General features: G+C 35.3%; 1 protein-coding gene across 5 annotated transcripts in view; it reads left to right on the top strand.

Annotated features, from left to right (window-relative positions):
• The window catches only part of FMN2 (formin 2), a 159,693-nt gene that overhangs the window by 133,019 nt on the left and 4,441 nt on the right, over positions 1-22,233 (top strand). For all 5 annotated transcript variants that reach the window (XM_039388766.1, XM_039388773.1, XM_039388771.1 and 2 more), the window contains one exon: positions 8,121-8,270. In XM_039388766.1, coding sequence (XP_039244700.1) covers positions 8,121-8,270 — 150 coding nt within the window. The remainder of the gene's footprint in view (positions 1-8,120; positions 8,271-22,233) is intronic.

Here is a 22,233-nt window from a genome sequence, read left to right as displayed (position 1 = left end):
TATCACAAGACATTTAAAATTCTCTAATACCCAAGTATTTCAGGGCATTTTTATTCTCTAATTTTTAAAGAATAGAAACTGAATTCTAAGTTTGACTTGAGCACCAAAATGGAAAAGAGAACGTGATTATGCCCAAAACCCTCTGTACGTTAATTTCACTTGCTATATTTAGAGTGTATTTTTGTCAATTCATATATATAAAATTTAATCTATACTGAATGATATTCTTAGAGCATGGGTTAATATTATGTGTACCTGAAATTTGGTAAACCATGTGTATGGTTTCTGTCTAGATATCTAAATAATCTGTTGTAGATTTAAGACAAATTATTATTTCATTACATAATTGTTATTATTATCTTTGTAGATAAATATGACCTTTCCTTTGCATGAATTTCAGTTATAAAAATGAGCCATACCAAGAAAGCAGGCAGATTACAAGGCTGAGGTTGATGTCAATAAATTGAAAAAACATAACAGTATTTAGTGTACAACAGTTATGCACTACTTCCATATGTAATTATAACCTCTTTAAGAAATAATGATTGCTCAGAAACCCTCCATTGTGCTAGACAATGAAGATGAGCTGTGTTAATAGAAATATTTGACGTCAGGTTGGGCTTTAACGAGGCATTTAGCTGTTTCTTACAGCACTGAGGCTAGGAGCTTGTGTGTCAGATCACTGCTGTTGAAATTCATTCTACCGCTCTATTCTGTGTCTACCAGCAAGGTCTTATTTCCTCAATTTTCTAAGGGTTATTTAATATGTTTGAAGCTCCTATGTTAGTCTTTTTAAGAGAGGAAAATAGTTTTCTCTTGGATATGTTGCTGGGCCTGATTTTTCAGTGCACACAATTACATAACATTGTTTTACACATGCTTATATTGTCTATGGCCAGTTTAGCACAGATCTATCCATGTGCCTACATAGCAGCTTAGCTATGATATCCACACATAAAATTAAAAGCATTAAACTCCAAGAAAGAGAGCCTATACGTTCCTGCAAAGTGTTCAGATTACATGGATTACAACTAACACCAATGCATCTAGGGAACTGTAACTACCTCAAGCCAAGTTTTTGAGAGAGAGTTTGAACCAGTTTAAAATTGTTATTTTAAAATGGCTTGAAAAAGCACATGCAAATTAAAAATGCATTTAAAGAGTCATGTTAAAAATGTGTTTTGTTTTTTTTTCTCATAGTGGCCTGTTAAAATACAGATGTCAGACACAAAAAAGAACACAAAATTAGTTCCGTTTCTAATGTATTCTCTCAATTCATATTTTAATCTGAGTAATATTCTTGAACAGAGACTTAACCTTTAAATATGCACAACAGAATTTAGCTTCACATAAACGCCAAATGCTGGGTGAACTGTAGATAACAAGTGCTTTGTATGTGATACAATGAAGGTAGCAAAAATACTTCTAACCTACATTTCCTGACCTTTGATTTTCAAATGGAGAGAGGCTGACTCAGTCTATGCAGAATGACTTTTTAAACACTGTATTTTTTTGTCATCAGAAAAGTTCTGTCTTCCAAGATAGATCCCTCCTGAGGAAACTTAACACCTAGTCCTATTATTTGGCAAATTTCATCATACCCAACCAATATACCTTAATCTGGACCTGATAAAATTATTTTCTAAATTAAAAAGATTGTGAAAATCTCATTGCTCAAATTCACTTTTCAACAGAAGTATAATTTAATTTAATTATGGCTGTATTATGTTGCTGCTTTGTAACCTTCTGTTACGAAGCACTTTGTTCATGAAACACAGTACCAAAGAAATACTCACCTATTGAATCAAGTAAATATAAGGCTCTGGAATAACAGTTTAAACTGAGGTTGAAGTGGTAATCTGATATGTGAAGGGTTTATTCATTGTTAGCACCATAGGATCATCAGTCTACCTAAAATTTTAGTTTTCACAAAATGTTTGAGTGCAAAGTTATACTCCTAGTACCTATTGAATTTAGGTCTGTGTCACAGTCTGTGCTCTGCTTCAGTTAGTGGGTCTGCTGCCACCCGTATAAAGTGTGGAAGGTTCATTTGTGTTACTAACTGATATGTACAATTGATAAGATTGATCATTGTAGATGAACATTAAAGCTGTAAAACATTCCTAGTACTGGGAGGGAGGGTGTAAAAATTCTCATGAACAAGACAGACCGGCCTATTGAAACATTTTTTCTGTTCTTCCCCTTGGATGCTTTTTGTTGGGCTTTTGTTGGGAGAAAAAAAAATGGTACTTCAAAGGTACAGGGATTTTTTTGGTTGTTATTGAAGCTGTTAATTTTCATATGTTGGAGCAATAAAAAACTTTTCTGTTTAATATGAATTTATAGGAGGCAAGGGACTAGAGATGAGGGAGATGACTTAGGATTCAAAACATTGCAAATGTTTGGCAGGTTTTTTTTAGAGGAAAGGAAAAATCTCTTGAGACCTTTGTTTTTTAAGGAACAATATTACAAAATATGTAGTTACACAATATAAATTGGCAAATGAAAGAAGAGATTAATGGTTCTGGCAGCTAACTGAAGCTGGCATATTATCTCAACTTTCTTTTTAATATAAGAAAGTTTCTTTTCTTCCTTAATAAAAAGGGGCAAAAATTAAAGAACAACAAGAAATTTCTTACCAGCATTTAAGTACTAGATATCTTGAATGAACCTATATTTACTTTTATATTTTCTTACTTGTAATTATGCAGCACAAGGGACTGCACTGAGGAGAGGCAATGATAATTTAAAAAAAAAAAAAAAAAGAAGGTGAAAAAAGTGATGTGAAGTTATAGTGCAGAGAAGGACCCTCAATAAAATACAGTCTTCTCAGGATACTATGTCCATAAAGTTTCTTGCAATCTTGTGCTATCTCAATAACCAGGATACTGATTCTGTTTCATTTTACATAGCTTTGTGTTACTTTGTTGAACTGCTTGATATTCTGTCTTAAGACTAACTCTCATTAGTGCTTTCAGATGTTGAGTACGCAAAGAGAACACATACAAAGTCTTGACCACTTTATAAAAGAAAACAAGAATTAATATGATGATTCAAATGATTAGCTTTTCCACAAAGCAAGTACTGTTACCTATATATTGTACTCATCTTCCCTATGCAGGCAACAATTCAGAATCAACACTGAACAGGCTTATATTCCCACCAACTCGTTTTGGCTTTAAATACAACTCATGTCAGATTTAAAGTAGTAGGAGGCACATACAGTCTTTTCTTTCCCTTTTACCTTCTTTCTTTTGGTACACTATGCTTAGTTCCAAATTTTATTTGTGAGTTTAATCAAACTAAAATGCACCTTAGCAGCTCCAACCTGACTTAGAACTGCTTCTGAAACACAACTGCTTCACAGAACTAACATAGTACCACCACTAACAGTACCTGTTCTTAATCTCAAACGTACATAAATAATAATGCTTAGCAAATTATAAAGGCAAACCTAAATAGCCAAGAATATCCAGGTTTCAACTACAACCAAAATATGTAGTCTGTTAAACAGTGTAGAGTTGTAGAAACACTTTTTTCTGCTTTTAAGCCCACATTGAAACAACCCTTTACCTTTGCATGTGATCTAGTTTGCTGTATGGGGAAACTGGATGCGTGTTGGTGCATATGTCCACCATTTCTCAGAAAAGTCAGCCAGGGCATGTCTGTACCTATGGTTACTTTGCTATTTTTTTGGCCACAGAAGCCTGACCAAATAATGCTGAGATGAGCCTACTCTGTCCGTTGCTTAGTATTGTTGATTTGTCTCCTTATTACTTTCTTTTTCCTTTTTTTTTTCCAGCAAAGAAGTATTTTTGTTGTTTCCAGCTGCTCTATATCCTCTCCCTTTACTTTGTGTGATCTACTGCGTACATTTGCATACATACGCGCATGTGTACGAACGAACATATGTTATACATATTTATAAACTGGCCAATGCATCACAGACAGAAGACTTGAATCTGAATTACTGTCTGCAACTTTTTGCTACCTGGTTTCAGAATGGAATGGAAAAAAATGCTGAATAATCTATAGCTGCTCTTAAAATATTCCTAATGGATCAGATCTATTAGCTAGAAATGCTGTCAATGACCCATTTGCAATGTGAATAATTCTTTTCTTTCTCATGTGATTAAATTTGGTTTGGCTGTTATTACATCCATTCCTTTCTTCCCTCCAAACAGAAAAATCACTTTCATAGTCTCATAGTTGTACACAAGGGAGCACAGAGAAAAGTCCAGTGATTCATTCATCAAATTTCCACATTCGAGTAAGAGTAAGCAGTGAGTTCAGACATCTCAGTCTGCAATAATTTTTCTGAATTACACGAACACTTGAACGAAGGAAATTAGAAGACAAAAAAGGGAGAAAAGGAACTAACTATCTTAATCTTATTTCCTTACTTGTCAGGGATGAGCAACTCTTACATTGTTTTGAGAGAGTTGATGCTATTTAGTTCTCCTTCAGGGTCGATATGGGGGATATGGAACCCAGTCCGAAAGCTGTTTAAAGAATTCTGACTTTTGCCATGTCAGGATAAGACAGTGGTGTGATCATCACTGGCTTATTTTTAATCATGCTTGAAAAGTCAGGCTGTTTGAAGCAAAGGCAGTGACCTCCTTTACCTCTTTTAATCCTGGAAAATAACTTGCATGCCCTTCCTTCCCTCTTCCATGACTGCAAGATCTTTTCTAATGCACGTTCTTTTCCTTTAAGACACTCAGGAATCATATGGAAAACTAGGAACATTTTCACTTAAGAAATGGACACTAAACAAGCTTTGCAATACTTGTTTCATAATAAATGATTAATTTTGCAGATAGATTAAATGAAAGTTAGAGAGGTCAGATGAGTTTCTCAAGGTTGTATGCTGCAGAAATTAATTTAGGTATAGAAACAAAAGACTTTTGAACTCTAGTCCCTTATTTGATAAAAAAATGCTATTCCTAGTCAGGACTATCAACAATGGTATTTGCAGATGTTTTGTTTCAAAATGTGCTGAAGAATCAATAGGAACATTTGATTGGGCTGCCTGAGAGAAAAGCATCAGAGAAAAGATATTTACTGCCTGGCTGAAGTTTGAAAGGACGGTGTCTAGTCTCGGGGCTATGGCAATGTCATCCAAATTTCTCTTGGTATTTAAAATGTATGTCCCCTCCCAAAATCAGCTTTGAGATATGTCTAGTTTGACAAATGTAAACATTTCCATTTCAGATATTTAAAGACCATGGTAACAGAGAGGATTTACTGCTGTCCATGTTTTATTATTTGATGCATTTGGATTCACTTTGTTTGCTTTGTCTTTCATGTGTGAATTTCGCCACTTTGTCTTGTAGTACAAAAATGACAGCATCAAATGTATAGCAAGCAGGTTTCCGTATGTCATCTAAACACACTCTAAAAAACCTGCTGAATAAGGGTAGACCTCTCTGTTTGGAAGAAATATAGTAACTGTCTTGTCTGTTTGATCTCTATGTATAGCAAAAAAAAAATATTTGATTCATGGAGATTTGTGCCCTGAAGTATTACTGTGTTGCAGCTGATGTCTTGTGCATTGTTACTGGGCATTAGAAAGGTGTGACATGTTAACAATGACAACCTGCTATGCTGCTGCTGCTTCACATTTCACAGATGGCTTATTTCCCTTACCTCCCAGAGTAACTGTCAGGGAGGCAAACAACCTGTATGAGCATTTCTCTTCTTTCTATAAACCTAGTAATTACCTTACAGCTATTAGACACAGCTGTATGCATGTGTAAGGTTATACCGGCTATACAAGTGTTCTTCAGGGAGATTTTCAGTCACCAGAGGAAAAAAACATTGGCTATCTCCTTCTCCTCAAAGTGGATAGTTGTAGTAATTGAAGAGTTAGTGCTGTTTATCTTTTTTTTTTTTTAATTGAGCATTCTTCTATGCAGTATGAATTTTATTTTGATTGGCTTCCTGTTTCTTGGGATGTTTTCCTGTGATGGAATTCTGGCTTGACGGTCATTCACCATCAAATTCCTTTCTCATTATTCTCATTTGCAAAATGTTTTGAAGACACATTTCTCAAAACAAGGCTTCTTATTTGAATGTCTTGTCTTTCTCTGTTCTGTAAACCATTAGTGGCCTTTATTCATAGAACTTAAATAATAAGCCATTGACTGAGCTGATGCCTCCAGATTTGTCTCTTGTTCTTTATTCCTCATGTTCCTTCAAAAATATTGTCAGTTCATTCTGAGTAGTCAAATGAGACTTTGATATGACTCTCCCACTAGCCAGCTTCAGAACTGTAAATCCAGGGGAAGAGACTGGGAGGAAAACCAAAAGATCTCCCTGATATATTTGCAGTCTTGCAAAAAGTTAAAAATATATGACAGTAGGCAAAAAGTTTAAAACCTAGTGCAGCTGACTGATGAATGTCAGGGATATTCTTTTTTGAGGAATTATGTGAGATCACAGGATAGATGATAAATATTTTCCTCAGTATAAAACTGGGGGGGAAATGTAAATAGGTAAGCAAAATGGAATATTTAAAGCAGTAGTATTATTCATCTATAAATATATTTTAAAAAACAATAAATTCAGCCACAAAAAAAAGGTATTCTATGTATTAACCAAGCACTGACTTACAGAACAGAGTACCATGGTAAGCTAACTGAGAGAGCTGAAGAAATGGCATGCTCAGGTAAGGTGACATTTGAGTATAATGCCATGGTTTTAAAAATTAAAATGTTTTCTGTATTTTTCTGTGCTACAACTTTGTTGCTCAACAGCTTCAATTTGCTTCAGCAGATGAAAACACGAAATACAAATAAAGAGGAAAAACATATAGAATTTAATTGGTAAACTAATGTTAATTTTTTAAGCTCTAGGATTTTTTTATTGAGAAATAGGATAATGTATGTAGATATTTATTTTTCACATTGGGGAAAACAACTGGAATATTGGGTTTTGAGAACTAGGACAGTTTCATGGAGACTTTGTGAGATTGATTCTTCTGAATGGCTGAATCTTTGTATATTATTGTCACCATCATAGTCCATGAATGAAGATACAACTTCTGTGACTTAAATGACATTTCCATCTATTTAACTGGAATTACATTTTTTCCCCACAATTACAGTGATTAAAACTATGATGTATGTTTCATAGAAAATTACTACTGGAGTCAATGAGTAGTAATAGATCAGTGAACAAAGCACTTACAATTATATTTCAAGATACAGTTTTCCACTGAATTTTTCATAAAATAAAAAATTCTTCAGGGGCTGCTACATTGAGCTTCAGATGGGGAAAAACGTTCTTAAAATGTCCAGTATTTGCAAAACATTAAGTGAAAAAATAAAATGTAATAATACTTAATCAAACAAATATTTTTTACATAATTATTCTTTACCTTCCTGTAACATTCCTGAAATAAAATAGAAGCATTTCAAACACAGAAATATGTTAAGTTTAGTTGCAGTCACAGTCCTCACTCAGTGTTGGAAATACGACCTTTGCATTTCAGAAGTGTTCATACTTGGGTAGTTTTTGTGTTTACTATATTAGTTTTACATTTGCTGCGCTGAGAAGAAATTGTCAGATTGTTCTGGTAGAGTCACGATGGGCACCTGTTTTCTGGCACAGCTGCTCCTGGCCCAGTTTTCTGTTGTGTCATTTCTTGTTTAGTACACAGCAGGTTTGAGTTTTAATATTTCTGTGTAGGCTCCAACCTAAGCTATTGTGTTGTAGTATAGATCCAGCAGAACTCAAAGAAGTTTATTTACAGTCCTTTATAGGCTTTCACTCTGTATTTTGGTAACAGCTTTAAACACAACAGAAAAGCAGCATATGGGCAGGTGTGGATATCTGGATTTGCAAGGCTGTTGACAGTGAATTCACTACAGCTTTTGAAATGGAAAATACTTTGATCAAAACCTGAACTTATGATGAATGCCAGATCCCAACTTCACTGAAGAATCATCTTCATATACCTGCCTGTATATGAAGAGCTCAGAACTGTTATGATTTTGAATTCTTTCATTTTAGGTCTGCTACCAAGAATGATTAAATACTATGTCAATGTTAAGTAAGAAAAAAAAAATTACATCAGTAAGGACTGTAACATTTGCTGGTTTTGCTTTCTTTGACAGCTTTTTGGAAACTACAGCCTATTTCTGTATGAAACCAAAAATGGGAGAGAAAGAGGTGTCCCCACACTCTTTCTTCAGTATTTGGCATGAATTCAGTTCTGACTTCAAAGACTTCTGGAAGAAAGAAAATAAACTTATTCTTCAAGAAAGGTACATTTATTTGTTTGTTCAAAGGCTTTTCTCAAAGTATGCTATTAGGAGCAATTGCACAGAAACCAGTCAGCTTCACTTCACTGGCACACAACCTTTTGAATGCCTTTTGGAGTTTTCTCAGATTTTGGGGTTTTTTTAACAGATCATGACACCCACCCCCACCACGCCCAAACCTCCATACACCATAATTTTTGAATGGGATTTTAATACCAGTTTGTGCTAGAGTTTTTGGGTCCCTCACTTGAACAAGGTTTTTTAGCAGAGCATGCAACTACTATGCTACTATGAGACTAAAGAATGGGAAACTTGTTTCAGGTCTGAAAGTTGATTAAATATTTTCCATTAGCATATTTAGTCAAAGAAAGTCAAGGCATCAAGACATGGCATATTGTAAATATTTGTCAAATGATGTTGGGAAAAGGAAGACAGAAGGAATAATTGACCCTGCATTAAAAAAAAGGACTCTAAACCATACAGCAAATCACAGGCCATGGACACAAGCACATGTTGTATATATGGCATAAAGAAATAAGACAGCAGTTTTGAAAAATCAGCCATGCTGTCTGGTCCATGTTTAAGAGGAGTTACGAAGTTTGCTTTCATCTGCGTGCAGACAGTCCATAGTGGTCACCCTTTGTTTAAAAAATTATGCCAAGAATTAATCAGTTGTTTAAAAAGTAATAAATGCCATATAAGGACAAACTAAACAAATACAAACATGAAAATTCTAAGCACTGTTGTATAAACCTACAACTGTTAGCAACTTGACTGATCTTGGTATACAGATAGTGAAGTTACTTCTGAGCCTAAATATTAACACAATTGAAGCTTTACATTCATTAAATGATTGATATCAGTCCATTATTAGATAAATTGACAAGTACAGGCCTCTTTTTCAAGCATACTCATCCTGTGTAATTGTCACAGACATAAGATTACTGGTTTAGGAAGTTACTGAAAACTTTCCTTAGGCACCAACACAATCGATGTTGTGTATACCATATATATTTGCTGTAAGTGGATACATTTTGGAACAAGCAATCTCACAGATAAGAAAACTGGATTCTGGTACTATTGCAAGAACATAGTGAGAACGTTAACTCAGTACAGTAGCTCTCTAGGGACCTATTTCATTTTACTGACTGTCTGGCTTAATTTTATGTAATTAAGTATATCTTTTTGAAACCGAGTTGACACTTAAATACTATTTTTAGTTTCCTATGCACGGATTTTGCTACCTACTTAATACAGGTTAATTTAATTTTGTGTATTTTATAGGACAGGATTTAAGAAAAATGTCCTTTTAATTCAAAATACTAATCTATTTTTCTAAAAAGATTAAAAAACCCAGAAAGAACCCACCAACAAAAAAATTGTCCAGAGAATTCTCACTACAAAATATTTTTCTTTTAAGACATTAACTAAATAAGCACAAAACCTCTTCTTTCTATTTTTCTTAAACACCTAAAGCTTAAGAGAATGATATGTGATTCTATAAGAGAATGGGCTGTAATACAATCATGTAACACTCTCTCAGTTCAATCTATGTGTATACTAAGAGGATGTATTGAAGCAGCAGAAAAAACGTTGCCTGCCAGCTTGTCCCTTCTAGGACAAGGGTGTTTTTTAGCCTGAAAGGAACTGAACGTGTATAACCTACAAAATAAAATGGCTGCAGGTGCAGGATGTGACAGGGAAGCGAAAGCGCAATGAAAAAGACCTACAGTGGGAAAAGAAACTGGGAGATCCCTAGCAAGAACAGCAGGGAGATCCAAACCCAGACTTGGAACTGATGGGTTGAAAGAGGCTCTCCCAGGAGTTCAGACAGGAATGTGTAACTTCACTCCAGGAAGTCACTAAGACTGAAAATGATACCTCTTGAAAATCACAGGTAGATTTTTGTTTTGAATTTTAATTTTTACATGTCTTATCAAGTTTAACTCTTCTGCTCTATTTAATTTGGTCAGGTGAGGAAGGATTTAGGCTTAGGAAACCTTTGATGTCTTGATTGTGCTCATCTCTCAAAAATGTTTGGCACCGTGCTTTGTCGGGTCTGGCAAGACAAGCTCTCTTCATTACATTTTAGGAATTAAAATATTTTTGTCAAATTACCAGCAAGAGTAACAATTTTCCAAGTAAGACATTTTCCCAAAAATGAAGAATCTTTTTTGGTTAAACAACTGTCTTATCAAAACCTTTGCACAGAAAATTCTTTGCCTCCAATCATAGTTCAACAGGATATGTGAAGTTGTCTTTCAGGCTTTTTTTTTTTTTTAGTTTTACATTTCTACCTCTCTTAGTAAAAAAAAAGATACTGTGATATGGTGTCTTGATATTGAGAGGTCAAAAGATAAAAATCTCGATGGAAAAATACATATTGCCCAAAGGTGTAAGAATGTACAACATGATAGGTTTCAAAATCTCGGTCTAGATCAACAGATCTGTAGGTGACAAAAATCTGAAATTCATCTATTGCCACTGAAATACAATTATTTATTTCAAGAAAGTAGATTTTTCCCTTTTACTGACGTTCTTAGGTGTTTTTCTACTGCAGAAACTGAAGAGCAGGGTAGAACTTAAATGGTCAGGGAAACTTTCTGTAGTTATTCATTAGTGGCAAAATCAAGTGACAGAAATGGTGAGACTTTTTAAGGGACTGTGGTATGACATCTTTGGTGAACTAATAACCAGGTTTCTTCCTCATGAAACAAACTTTATTTACAATAATTATTTATAAAACGTATAACTTTATTCACTTTTTTAATTTCAATCACCTTTCTCAACCCCTGGTTGGTTTGGGGGTTTCTTTTGCCTCTTCTCTCTTCACTTCAGTGTTCAGTTTAACAAACTTTAATGCTGTGGGCAATGTTTCTAGAATATTTTATATCCCATTTTCCATATGGACTGTTAATAGAGGCTGTTCCTTATTTAGTCTCTGCAAATATGCATCACACTGTTTTACAATAATTTACCCAAAAAGATTTTCGTAGATGGTATTTTCCTAAGGTGGTACTATTTTTTGTTACCAATAGATTAAATTGTAAGTTTTAAAGAAAGCAGTCAGCCAATTCTTATTTTAATCACTTTTCCCTTGGTATTTCAATTTGCATATTGGTTTGCCAGGCATTTATATGCAAAAGATAAATATTGAAGTGTGAGACTTTGTATTTTCTTACTGGAGGATGAGAAAAGAAATATGGTGCAAAGTTAAAAACAATTTTTATGAAGTTTTCTATGGCTTTCACTCTTCCCTCACTTGAAGTAAAGCAGAACTGGAAAATACTAGCTGTAGAGAAAATTATGCATGATAAACTGTGAAATACAGTAGCAATAAAAAGAAAAATGCACCTGAAAATTACAATAGAAGTATAGGTCTGCCAAAAGGTTTTCTGAACAGTATTATTTCTCATGGTCACACTATACTTACGGCTAACTAGACCATTTCAATAGAAATTGATGTCTGGGTTATTTATAAAGTTCTTGAAAATATTTTGTGGAAGTTGAAATTTCTAATGCTATGTGTACCATAAATATGTATCCCTTTAAGTGAAAATTTTTAAAGTAGTATTAATTCTTTCTGATTAAGCAAGTTTAAGGAAAAAAAACACAAAATAAACAAACCAAAACAAACAAAAACAAGAAAACAAAACAAAACAAAAAACAAACAACCAAAGGAAATCCACAATCAAACTTACTGGGATGTGTTTTGATTTTTTAAAGTTGTTGTTATAATTGTCCTTTGATAATTTATTTAATGTCTCTGGCAGTGTATGGTTTGCATTCATACTTTGTAAACTCTTGAAAGGTTTACTGTCAGTATAGCCTGCATTTTATGTTTGATCAGCAAGAAAGATTAGAAGAGCTGATGTATTTTCCCTAGTATTTTTTCATTGTTGTTTCAAAAGGCAAAGTATGATTTTGAACTTTGCAGTCTTCCTGTTCAACATTTCATTATCTATACATGATTTTCAGATGCTGCGTGCCCATTGATGCACATTGTTTTCTGAATACACAGAGCCAGATAATACACAGCTGCAGTAACAGCTGTGCAAAAGTCTCACCTTCATGGGAAAAATCTTAGGTGATCACATCACTAATCTACAAATACCTCTTTTTTTTCTTTCTGTAGTGAGAACCAGTGTCTTGTACAGTCTGACTTATAAATATATTAACCCGTTTTTCATTAATATCTTTCTTTCAGTCCCACCTTGTTTTCTTTATATTTCTGAGTTAGATGTATTCAGCCTTAACTGCACTATTGCAGTCTAGCACTTCTGTGAGAGCAAGAAATATTTTTATTTTTCTTTACATCCAGCAAAGGCCTGCAGAATCTGTTGCTCAGACTCTACCATTTTCCTAGGAACCAGGAAAAGGTACTCTGTCCTGGGAATGAAAAGAAAAAAGTGCTCATGAGGCAACACCTAACATAACCGAAGAGGGAAGTCTTGAAATGTTATGGTAAATAAAAAAAGTTAAGCTACTGCTGGTTATGGCAGCATATCAAATATGGAATATGTGAATCCTTCATAAAAATACAATTATTTGTCAGAAATCTCATATTGTTATGGACAGCAATGATTCATCTTTAGGACTACAGCTTCGTCTTTTCTTTATGGCCATGAAATACACCCTGGCTGTCAAAGGCTAGTATCAATATCTTTAGGTAGTAAATGCCAGTTCAGATCTTACTAGAAACAGGTCAGTAACATGGCAGAAACTCATATGCAGTTTCACCTTCCCTTTCTTTGGGTACAAGGGAGGTGCTTACACTTGTTTGACCACTCCAGTTCTGGATATGTTTCCATTTCTTCAAATTGTTTGCTGTTCCAGAGGGCCTGTGCAACTTTGCAAAGATTTACCTTATATTACCTGTATTTCTACACAGGAGAGCGGAAGGGGGGGAGAGAGAGACAGCTATAGCTACCCTGTAAATGTGTGTGTAAGGTATATATTGCTTGTAAGATCAGTTGGGTCCTTGCCTTTATGAGGAGGCATGTAGCTGAACAGAGACTGACTGTGTCAGGAATGCCAGCAGAGGAGAGTTCTTAAGCAGGATCAACGTGATGGTAAAATTCTGTAAGTCCCTGATATCTTGCATCACACTAATCTTGAGAATTTCTTCTGGCTGACTTTATTCAGCTCTTTAACTCCCACGATAAATCTTTGACACATTAAAAGTAATCTATAAACTCAAAAAAATGCACTCGTCTCTCAAATGCAGAAGTTGCCCATTCCCGTAAGAATAGCAGTTAAGCTGGCACCTGGTGTGTCACACTGTGTATATCTAGATGAAAGGGAGATTCCTGGCCAGTGTGTCTCCACAGCTCATTGATCTCCCTCTGCAGAAAGACTGGTATGTCTCCCTACAGACTCCTCGGCAGGATGATTTAAAACTTGCTGTTGAGCAATTTAAAGTCTGGCATTGGATATCTGTACATCGCACAGTGAGGAGCATATTGGTAAGTTGCCACTTCTGCTTGCAGAGGAGGGCATTAAATCCCATAGCACAAGCAATGTCCTCAGAGTAATTTAAGGGATATTTTGTTAGCGCTCATAATATGAACCAGTGAGTCAGACTTGAGACTGAGAAATCGAGGGACATGGGAATAGGCACTTGCAAAGAAATGCAGAAATGGAAGAAAAGAGAAGAAAAATGTATATGGAGTTGCAACATGAGAGGGAGATGATGAACATGCGGGGTATGTTTAGTGGGGTCACGTTTTGCTTGGCATGTTCTTGTAATGCCAACTAAAAACTCCAAGCGTTATGTTAGTAAGTTGTCATGGGTAGATACATTTTCTGACTTAGGAACTTTAATCTCCATGTCTTTGTTGCATTCTAATCAACTCAGTTGAATGCTGGTGGGCTTGGATTTACAACTCATAATGATTTTAACTGAAAGCAGTTTATATGATATTAAATTGAATAATTAGAAGGATCTTCAGTTTTTGGGAGTATTCAAAATTTTACCTTGAAATAAAATAGCTTTCTGATGAGAAAATAGTGTTGTGGCCTTTGGAAAATCTACTTTAAAATGCTCAAACACACCAAAGATTCAGCAGCTAGGAACAATCCTGAGAGGCAGTGACTCACAAAGAGAGTTTGCTGTCTAGCTGAAAGAAGTTGCTCAGCATTTCAGTATGGGTATTTTTCTTCTCGTGCGTTTTTGGCAATTAGTCTTTTTTTTTTCTTTCTTTTTTTTTCAATGAAAACACAGTTGTATTTTGGTTAGAGGAGGTGAACAGAACTTTCGTTTTTTAACATTGCTTTTGAGGGAAAACTCTGTGAAAATTAAAATCACTTGGAGATAAGTTTCTCAATCTGGATCTTTGGTCGAAAATCCTTTTGAATACCTTAGTCTAATGTTTTCAAGTAATTCCGCATTTTATGAGGCAAGAACAAATATTTCTATTTGCCGCTGTGAGATGACTGGTGCTTACCAATAGTAAACTTCAACAAAGCAAAGGCTCTAGTAAAAAATTAGGTCCAAATCTGCAATCCTTCCTAATTTTTGTGACTTGCGTGAGGCTAGATTCTAGAATGCCCCCACATAAACAGCAGAAGGGCTTTTCAGCAGTCTCTATTTGCCTGGTGACAGTGGTGTGCCATACTGGCACATTATGTTGCATCCCAGTATGTGTGTTGTGCATAACAGAAGGAAGATACCAATCATCATCTCATAATGATGTTTACAGCCTGTTTTCACAGCCGTAATGTCAGACTGGGTGTGATAGTAATAAGTATAGTAATATGGGGTACCATTATTCCTACAATGCAGTGATCTTTTCAATCTTTTTTAACCTTTTCTAGTTCACCAGTTCTTGGAAAAAAAAAAGAGACATTTGCGTATGATAAAAATCAGGCCAATATATTCAACAAATACTTACGTATTGGTGAAAATAATTAAAATTTTTAAGCAGAATTTTTGTCACGTACTAGATTTTCTATACTTCTAATAGTAGTATAGTATACTACTACTTTTTCAGGCAAAATTATTACTTTGGCATTTCATGTTCAATAAAGCATTGTAATGTTTTACAAATGAGCAGCATTTATCATTAAATTATTAGTCCCCAAAAGTTTGAGATGCTCTCAAATACTTAAAATCTGCTCTAACGCAGACTGATTCTGAACTACTGAAGATGTTAGCTTCCTTGGTTACTGATAGTTTACCAAACCAGTGCATGGCAACATCCATTAAGTGTAAGTGCATGGCTGTGTGTGTGTTTTATGGTATCAATATAGGGACTAGTTTAACATCAGGGTTATTTTCCATATTGGGAAAAGCTGGCTGTGCCTGCAGTCATTTTCGAGTCATTACATAATGATGAATGGGCTCGTTTTACCTCATGCAGCAAAGCTCAAAGCGTCTTATTTTCCCATCTCCCGCACAGAAGACCTCTTAATGTGGTATCTCTCCAGCTGACTTCTACTTTTTTAAATTTCCTTTCACTGATCTCTTCTATTCATTCAATTCTCATCTTTGATTGTACTGCCAATCTTTTATTCAATGTAGTAGCCCCAGTATACCCAGTGTAGCAACTCATTTGTCCAGGGTATGTCTCCATATCCTCTTTAAGACAGTCTTCTTCTCCAGGAGGTCTGTTTACTGAGACTTTTCTCATTCTTTTTTACATATTGAATTTTTTCCTTCTTAAAAAATTCTGCTGCTTAAAAACGTTTTACAGCTAACAGGGAGTTTCACATTTCTGTTCACTCATGAGTTTTCTTTCTTTTGCTTGCTGATTATTTTACCAGTTTTACCTTACCTCCAGTTTTGTTCACCTCCCTTATCATTTCTTGTTGAATTTCCTAACCAAATAGCCAAAATGTAGCCAGCTCCGAGAGGAACCTGGCTTCAGTTCCAAGAAAAACAATGTAAGATAATGACTGTCTTTTCTTAGATTAACTTCAGTTTTCATCTTTAAGGTCTGTAGGAAAGTGATTTCCATCTTGCGTGAAGGTAGCCAGGTGTAGTCTGAAATACTGGCCACTTTGACAATTTGATGACAGAAGTCATTAAATATATTTAGTGTATTTAAGTGGATATATGCATGTTTGCATTTTATTAGAAACATAGCTATACTTAATTTTTTTACATCATTACATTTTCAAGGTGAAATTTTCTATAATGTTAAAATGATAATTTTTAAATCATGTTTCAAACAGTATTCTTTTTTTTATTTATGTACATCTATGTATCTCTGCATAGACAAGAGTAGAACCCCTACATCACCAAGAGTATGATTTATGATTGCCAGACAGAACCAAGTGAAACTGAATACTTCAGAATTTAAATTCTTTCAGAATATTGTGAAGTGTGTGGTGGATTACAGTAAGACTCTGCAAATAGGAAAAGTCTAATTTTCATTTGGACTGGCCCCAAAGCCTTATTTTAGACCCATTTGACATGAAATGTATTCCCCAAAGTCTATTCAACACTGTTGACAGAGGAAGGGTCTTAATCAGAGTCCTGCTGCAGGATTTTTGCTGTTTTAAGTGCCCAGATTAAAAAATTTCAATCTATTTGTCCACGGTGCTCTTAGCAAAATTATGGTTAATCACTGCATCTTTCTGACAGCCACTATCTGCTTTGTGGTCCTTGAAGTAATCATACAAGGAGCTGGCAGGATGTCACGATAGTCTAAAACATTATCTCTTTGTTGGTAGGCAGAGGTTACTTTTCATCAGCCAGTTTGAGGGGACGAGGTACATTACAGTGTGCTTCTTATCTGTATAAAGTCTTTGCAGTCAGTTACTGAATCATATCTGCGTCATCATTTCGACCCTATTGGCGTGAAAGTAAAACCTCTACATTTTTTACTCTACTTTTATGTTGGGAATTGTAATTTTCCATTCTGGGGTTTTGGGGTTTTTTGTTTGGTTTTGTTTGCTTGTTTGTTTGTGTTTGTTTTTGGTTTGGGGGTTTTGTTTGTTTGTTTTTCTGAAGAAAAACTCCTTAGCAAAAAATATTTTCAATATTTCAGTCAAAGAGAAAAACAAAATACAAGCACATTGCCCTGGAAGAGTTTTTAAGGAAAGAGTTTTAAAGTTTTCTGCTCCTGAAATCTGAAAGACATCTGGCACTTGATAACTTTGTTGAAGATTTTTTTTTATTTGTTTTTATATGTAAAGGTATTATTATTATTATAAACAAGTTCAAACAAATCTCCAACCCAGACAAAGCTACATAATATATTTTGGCAACACCATTTTTATTTATCTGATAATAAGCACTTAGTAGTATAACGAGTATTGACCTTGGGTTTGTTTTATGTTAAAAAAATACAGAAAAATGTCTTTTGGGTTTCATGAACTATACTGTCAACTGTAAAAGTAATATCTGTCTGAGTTTATCGTGGAAGTTTTTGTGAGCAGCTCTGCTACCTAAGGCACATAACTTTCCAGTCTTCTCACTGGAAGTGATTGCATTTGTCATGTCATAGTGCTCACTAGTGAAGTGTAAGGCAACCAAGCCTAGATGGAGCCAGTAGGAAATGAACCTGTCTGCCACAGATACTTCAGACAAAATTATCAATATTTAGTGGCAGGAAAGTGGCTACCCCTTCAATGGATTGAATGATGACAGAAAGTCTCTAAGCCTTGATATGTTGTGGCCAGGCTGGCTATCGGTCTAGAAGGCAGATAAAAATACTCTGTCTTTTGGGTTTGTAAGGATGTCTGGTTTCTTTTTCCTGTGTGCATGCCAAAATGTAACTTGCTTATTTATCTTACAGACTGTCTTTAAACTTAATCGTAGTTTTATATGTTTGCCTCACAATAAATATGAGGTAGTAGGAGGTGAAAGTGCTGGAGAAGAGGTTTTATTATGATGGAAATAAGAAATAAGAATCTTTTGTTATGGGCAACAATTGTTAGACTCTCTGAATTTTATTAAGTAGCAGATTTTGGGACTGTAATTCTTAGTTTCTGTAAGTGACTGGCTGTTCATTCACTTGGAGATTTTTTTTTTTTTAGCTGATCCATGAATCACTGTTGTATGTTCCCTACGTGCTTACTTATTGTTGAGCTGTTTAGAAGTATATTCTTTCTGAAATAATGCAAGCAATGCTTTAGCTAAATTTAATATTAAGAGAAATTCAAGTGATGAACATTCTTAGCAAGTGTTTATAGAATCTGCCCTGGGCCTGAAGCTGGGTCCACTGCTATAATAACTCTGCTCATCAGATTACTACAGTGAGAGTTAATCAAGTCTCTGGTTGTCTAGGATGGGAAGACTGGTTTTTTTAGGATTATGTTCTTGTTAAGACAAAATCAGGAAATTATTTGGGAAAATAAGTAAGAGGCAAAAATTGCTAAAGGTAATGCAGCTGATATTATCTTTTCTATCAAACTCATATGTTCACTTTTAAGACAGAATTGGCATAAGATGTGACAAGGGTTGATAGTAAATGAACCGAAGTCAATTTGCTGAAAGAAAGTGAGCTTGCAAAGCAGTTGAAAAGTATGAAGTGAGATAGTTTGAGCATCGGTTTAGCAAAGAAGCTTAGCACACTGCAAGCTTGCAAATCATTCCCATCACACTTACCAAGTTAACTGTAGTACCTGGCTACTTCAAGAGCACACCATGTCCCTTGCCACCTCCGTCTTACTCTCCCACTCTCACATCATGCCTAGAAGCAGGATCTGTCCTGCTTCTGAGTATTTGGATACAATTGAGAGTGATGGTTCTATAAAGGGATTGAACAGCCTCTCTAACAGAAAGTATTAGTATTGTAGAACTGAATAGTTTAAGTGGAAACAGATCTTCAGAACAATAAATCAATCTATATACATGCCTACCTTTGCCTAAGGGTCATAATTCTCAGGAACTGGGGAACACTCACTTTTCTCAGACTCTTTTTCCAGATCCCAGGTGGCAGCCTATCTTTCCATGCAGGGCCTGACAATTGAACCCCCCCTCCTTTCCTAGGACTGGGGATTTAACTTTTTTTAACTCTTTTGTGCTCTACGAGCTCTTTGAGTTCTGCATTAGCACAGTAGTGTCATTTTGGCCTAGAGCCTGGAAGTATGTCATTGTATGCAATTGCTCCTCCTTTTGTGACTTTTGGGAGTCTTGTGTTGTTTTCTTCAAACATCCTCTTCCGTCCTTCCGTTATTAAATTAGATCCATTAATTTTTTCATAAAGCTCTAACAACTCACCAGAGTTGAGTTAACTAGTCACTAGTGTTCATATAATTTTTGCACTTAGATTTTTGCCTCAAATTATTATCTTGCACCTCCATGCTGAGCAGGGTGTCATCGAAGTCAGTGAGAAGTAGTGCAGGAAAAGCCGGAGCACGAGGAAGGTATGCATGAGTTTGCTTGCCACTGTGAGAAGTATGACTTGTACCAGGCATGAGCTTACAGAAGCAACATGGTATCACCTAAATCTCATTAGTGTTATGGAAAGATGAAGAATCATTCATGGCCAATAGAGGAAACTTTAGAAGCTGACAATAAATTGCCAGTGGCAGTTATTTTCCAGCTGAACTAGGACTATTGCTCTTATTTTAAAAGTAACCTTTTATCTGCTTTTCTTGATCATACTGTTTAAATGGTGTGGATGCTCCTGCCCAAAACACATCCTTTTGTTCTTCTAGAAGAATTATTTTAATTTTACATGTAATAAAATTCTAATTTAGCTGATTGATCAGTCTTCAGAAAATATACTTACACACTGTAGAAATTGATAACCACTTTCACTGGTTTATGATTTAGCCCTGTGGAAAGCTCATGGTTGTCTTTGCCTCTATATTTCACCAGTCTCTGGATTTTCTTTTTTAGGTACAACTGTAGATTTATACAGCTCTCCTTGCTTCCGGAATTAACATGGTCACAAACTAAGCCTCCTCACAATGAGCCTTTCATGTCCTATCTTTACATTTCTAAGGACATTTCTTGCTGAAGATGCATATATATAGGTATTGACTTCACTGAGGTTCTACCCAACCACTTCAGTCTTCCTGCACAAAGAGCAGAATGGGAGCCAAGGGACAGTGAGCTGTCCCAAACCCACAGAGCGAGTCAGTGATATGGTGGGAACTGGAACTGAGTGCCTGCTAGCTCTCAGCTTTAAGTGCATTAGGGAGTAATGCTTCTCATCTTCTGCATTCCCCTTGGTATGAATAAATACGCTCAAACTCCAAGGAATTTTATAAAAGCTCCCAAAATCTTGAGAGCCACAACCATAGTAGTGAGACCAGCACCTCTTACACAATCCTAGAAAAATGAGTTGCACAAGCTTAAGGTTGCCATTTATCAGTCTGGAGATTGTGGATCGTTTCTTGAAGTGCAATCTAAGGGACACAGAAGTTCTGACTTCCTCCCTCACAGAGTGCCGTGTTATTAGCATGTTTCAAGCAGAGACAGCCTTTCTTCAGATAGCTCTTTCTCTAACAGAAGAGATGTTACCCTGACAGTGACACTGCTCTTTAGAAAAGAACTGCATTATCGAGGGTTCCATTCTGTGTGAGGATTTTTGCTTTGAATTGATATGAGACCCACAGAGAGCTGTGTTGTCTCATGACCTGGTATGTTAGCAAGCAGTGGGTAATCTATCCTGGAAGGAGGATATTTAGGTGGGACAAACACTGGAATTGAAGATTCCTTGGCATTTCCTGAGAATAACATCTGGATCTGTGTGAACTGGTTTGATAAATATTTTTGTATGTTACATATGCTGTCATTTGCATGTTGAGTAGTCTGAATACTTGCATATGTTACACTGCTTCTATAAAACAGTCATTTTGATAAGCTCAATAGTACTTATACAGTCCCTGGGATTTGATACTAATTTACTCCCAAGTAAGATTTCATTTTGTTCTTTAAATGATGTCTACCAGTGAAGAGAGCCAGCTCTATTTGTATTTGAAAAAAAGGAAATTATATGATAGACATGCTATTTTATATCTGACTTTGTAAGAATGGCTTTTGATAGGTTGGAATATGTCTGAATATGTTTGAATATCTGAAAGGTCATGGGAAGATCAGTGTCACAGATACTTTTCCTCCTTTGGATATAAGCAGACACAAAGCAGAAGAAAAAAAGTGTTTTAGGAAAATGAAAATGTCTTTGAATTTTACTTCATTCTGCATAATTCCCATAAGCTTCTATTTGAAGCTATCACCACATCTTGGCTGTCACTTCTACCAAATCTATTTAAATACATTTTAAAAGTGAATTACTTGACTGTTTGACATTTTTGTTCTAGTTTATCCTCCAACAGTCTATCCGATTTGCAGTCAGATAGAAATCATTACAGCTTGAAAACAACAGTTTTCAAAACTTTTTTTTTGCCCCCGACCTGTGCACATAAAGGTCTCCCTACACTGATAACATATAAGGCCATCAAATGAAGAGGGCAGCTTGTTGGAAGTGCTGAAAAAGAACTGACATTTAAATTAATTTTTTAAAGTATAAATTTGAAACTTGTGAAAAGAACAAGGTGTGTCTGGGGAAGTTGAATAAAAGAGAGATGAATGTGAAGGCGGTTTTTTTAATGTGCTTAGCAGACCCAGCTGGAGTTTTATTTTCAAAATCTGGCCCTTACCATGCACACAAAAATATTAAAAATAATAGTAACACAAAATCTGATTCTCACACTGCCCTATGTAACCTTGCTGAAATAGCAGATATATGAGTGGTCTGGAGATGAACCACAGGGAACCAGCCAAGGATATATAATTTCTTCAATATCATTTAACTGTTGTTTCTTTTTTTCACTGTTGGACAATGATGAAAAGGCAGAGTACATGCCATCTGAAGTCTATATTTTTGGCAAGAGCAAGCCAATATAGGATTTATATATAAATAAATAAATACAGATCTCACATGATTTAATGTCATCTTATGGAAAGTGTTTATGTAAGTCTTAGCAGCTCAGAGTCTATACGTTAAATCTGTATTATCAGTGTTTCAGTAACCATGTGTGTTTACAAGGTTGATCCACAAAACCA

The sequence above is a fragment of the Pipra filicauda genome, unplaced genomic scaffold (assembly GCF_003945595.2).
Source record: "Pipra filicauda isolate LSUMZ 115617 unplaced genomic scaffold, ASM394559v2 scaffold122_size2191957_pilon, whole genome shotgun sequence".
Lineage (NCBI taxonomy): Eukaryota > Metazoa > Chordata > Aves > Passeriformes > Pipridae > Pipra > Pipra filicauda.
The sequence above is the reverse complement of the archived record's forward strand: the minus strand, read 5'-3'. Positions and strand labels throughout refer to the sequence as shown.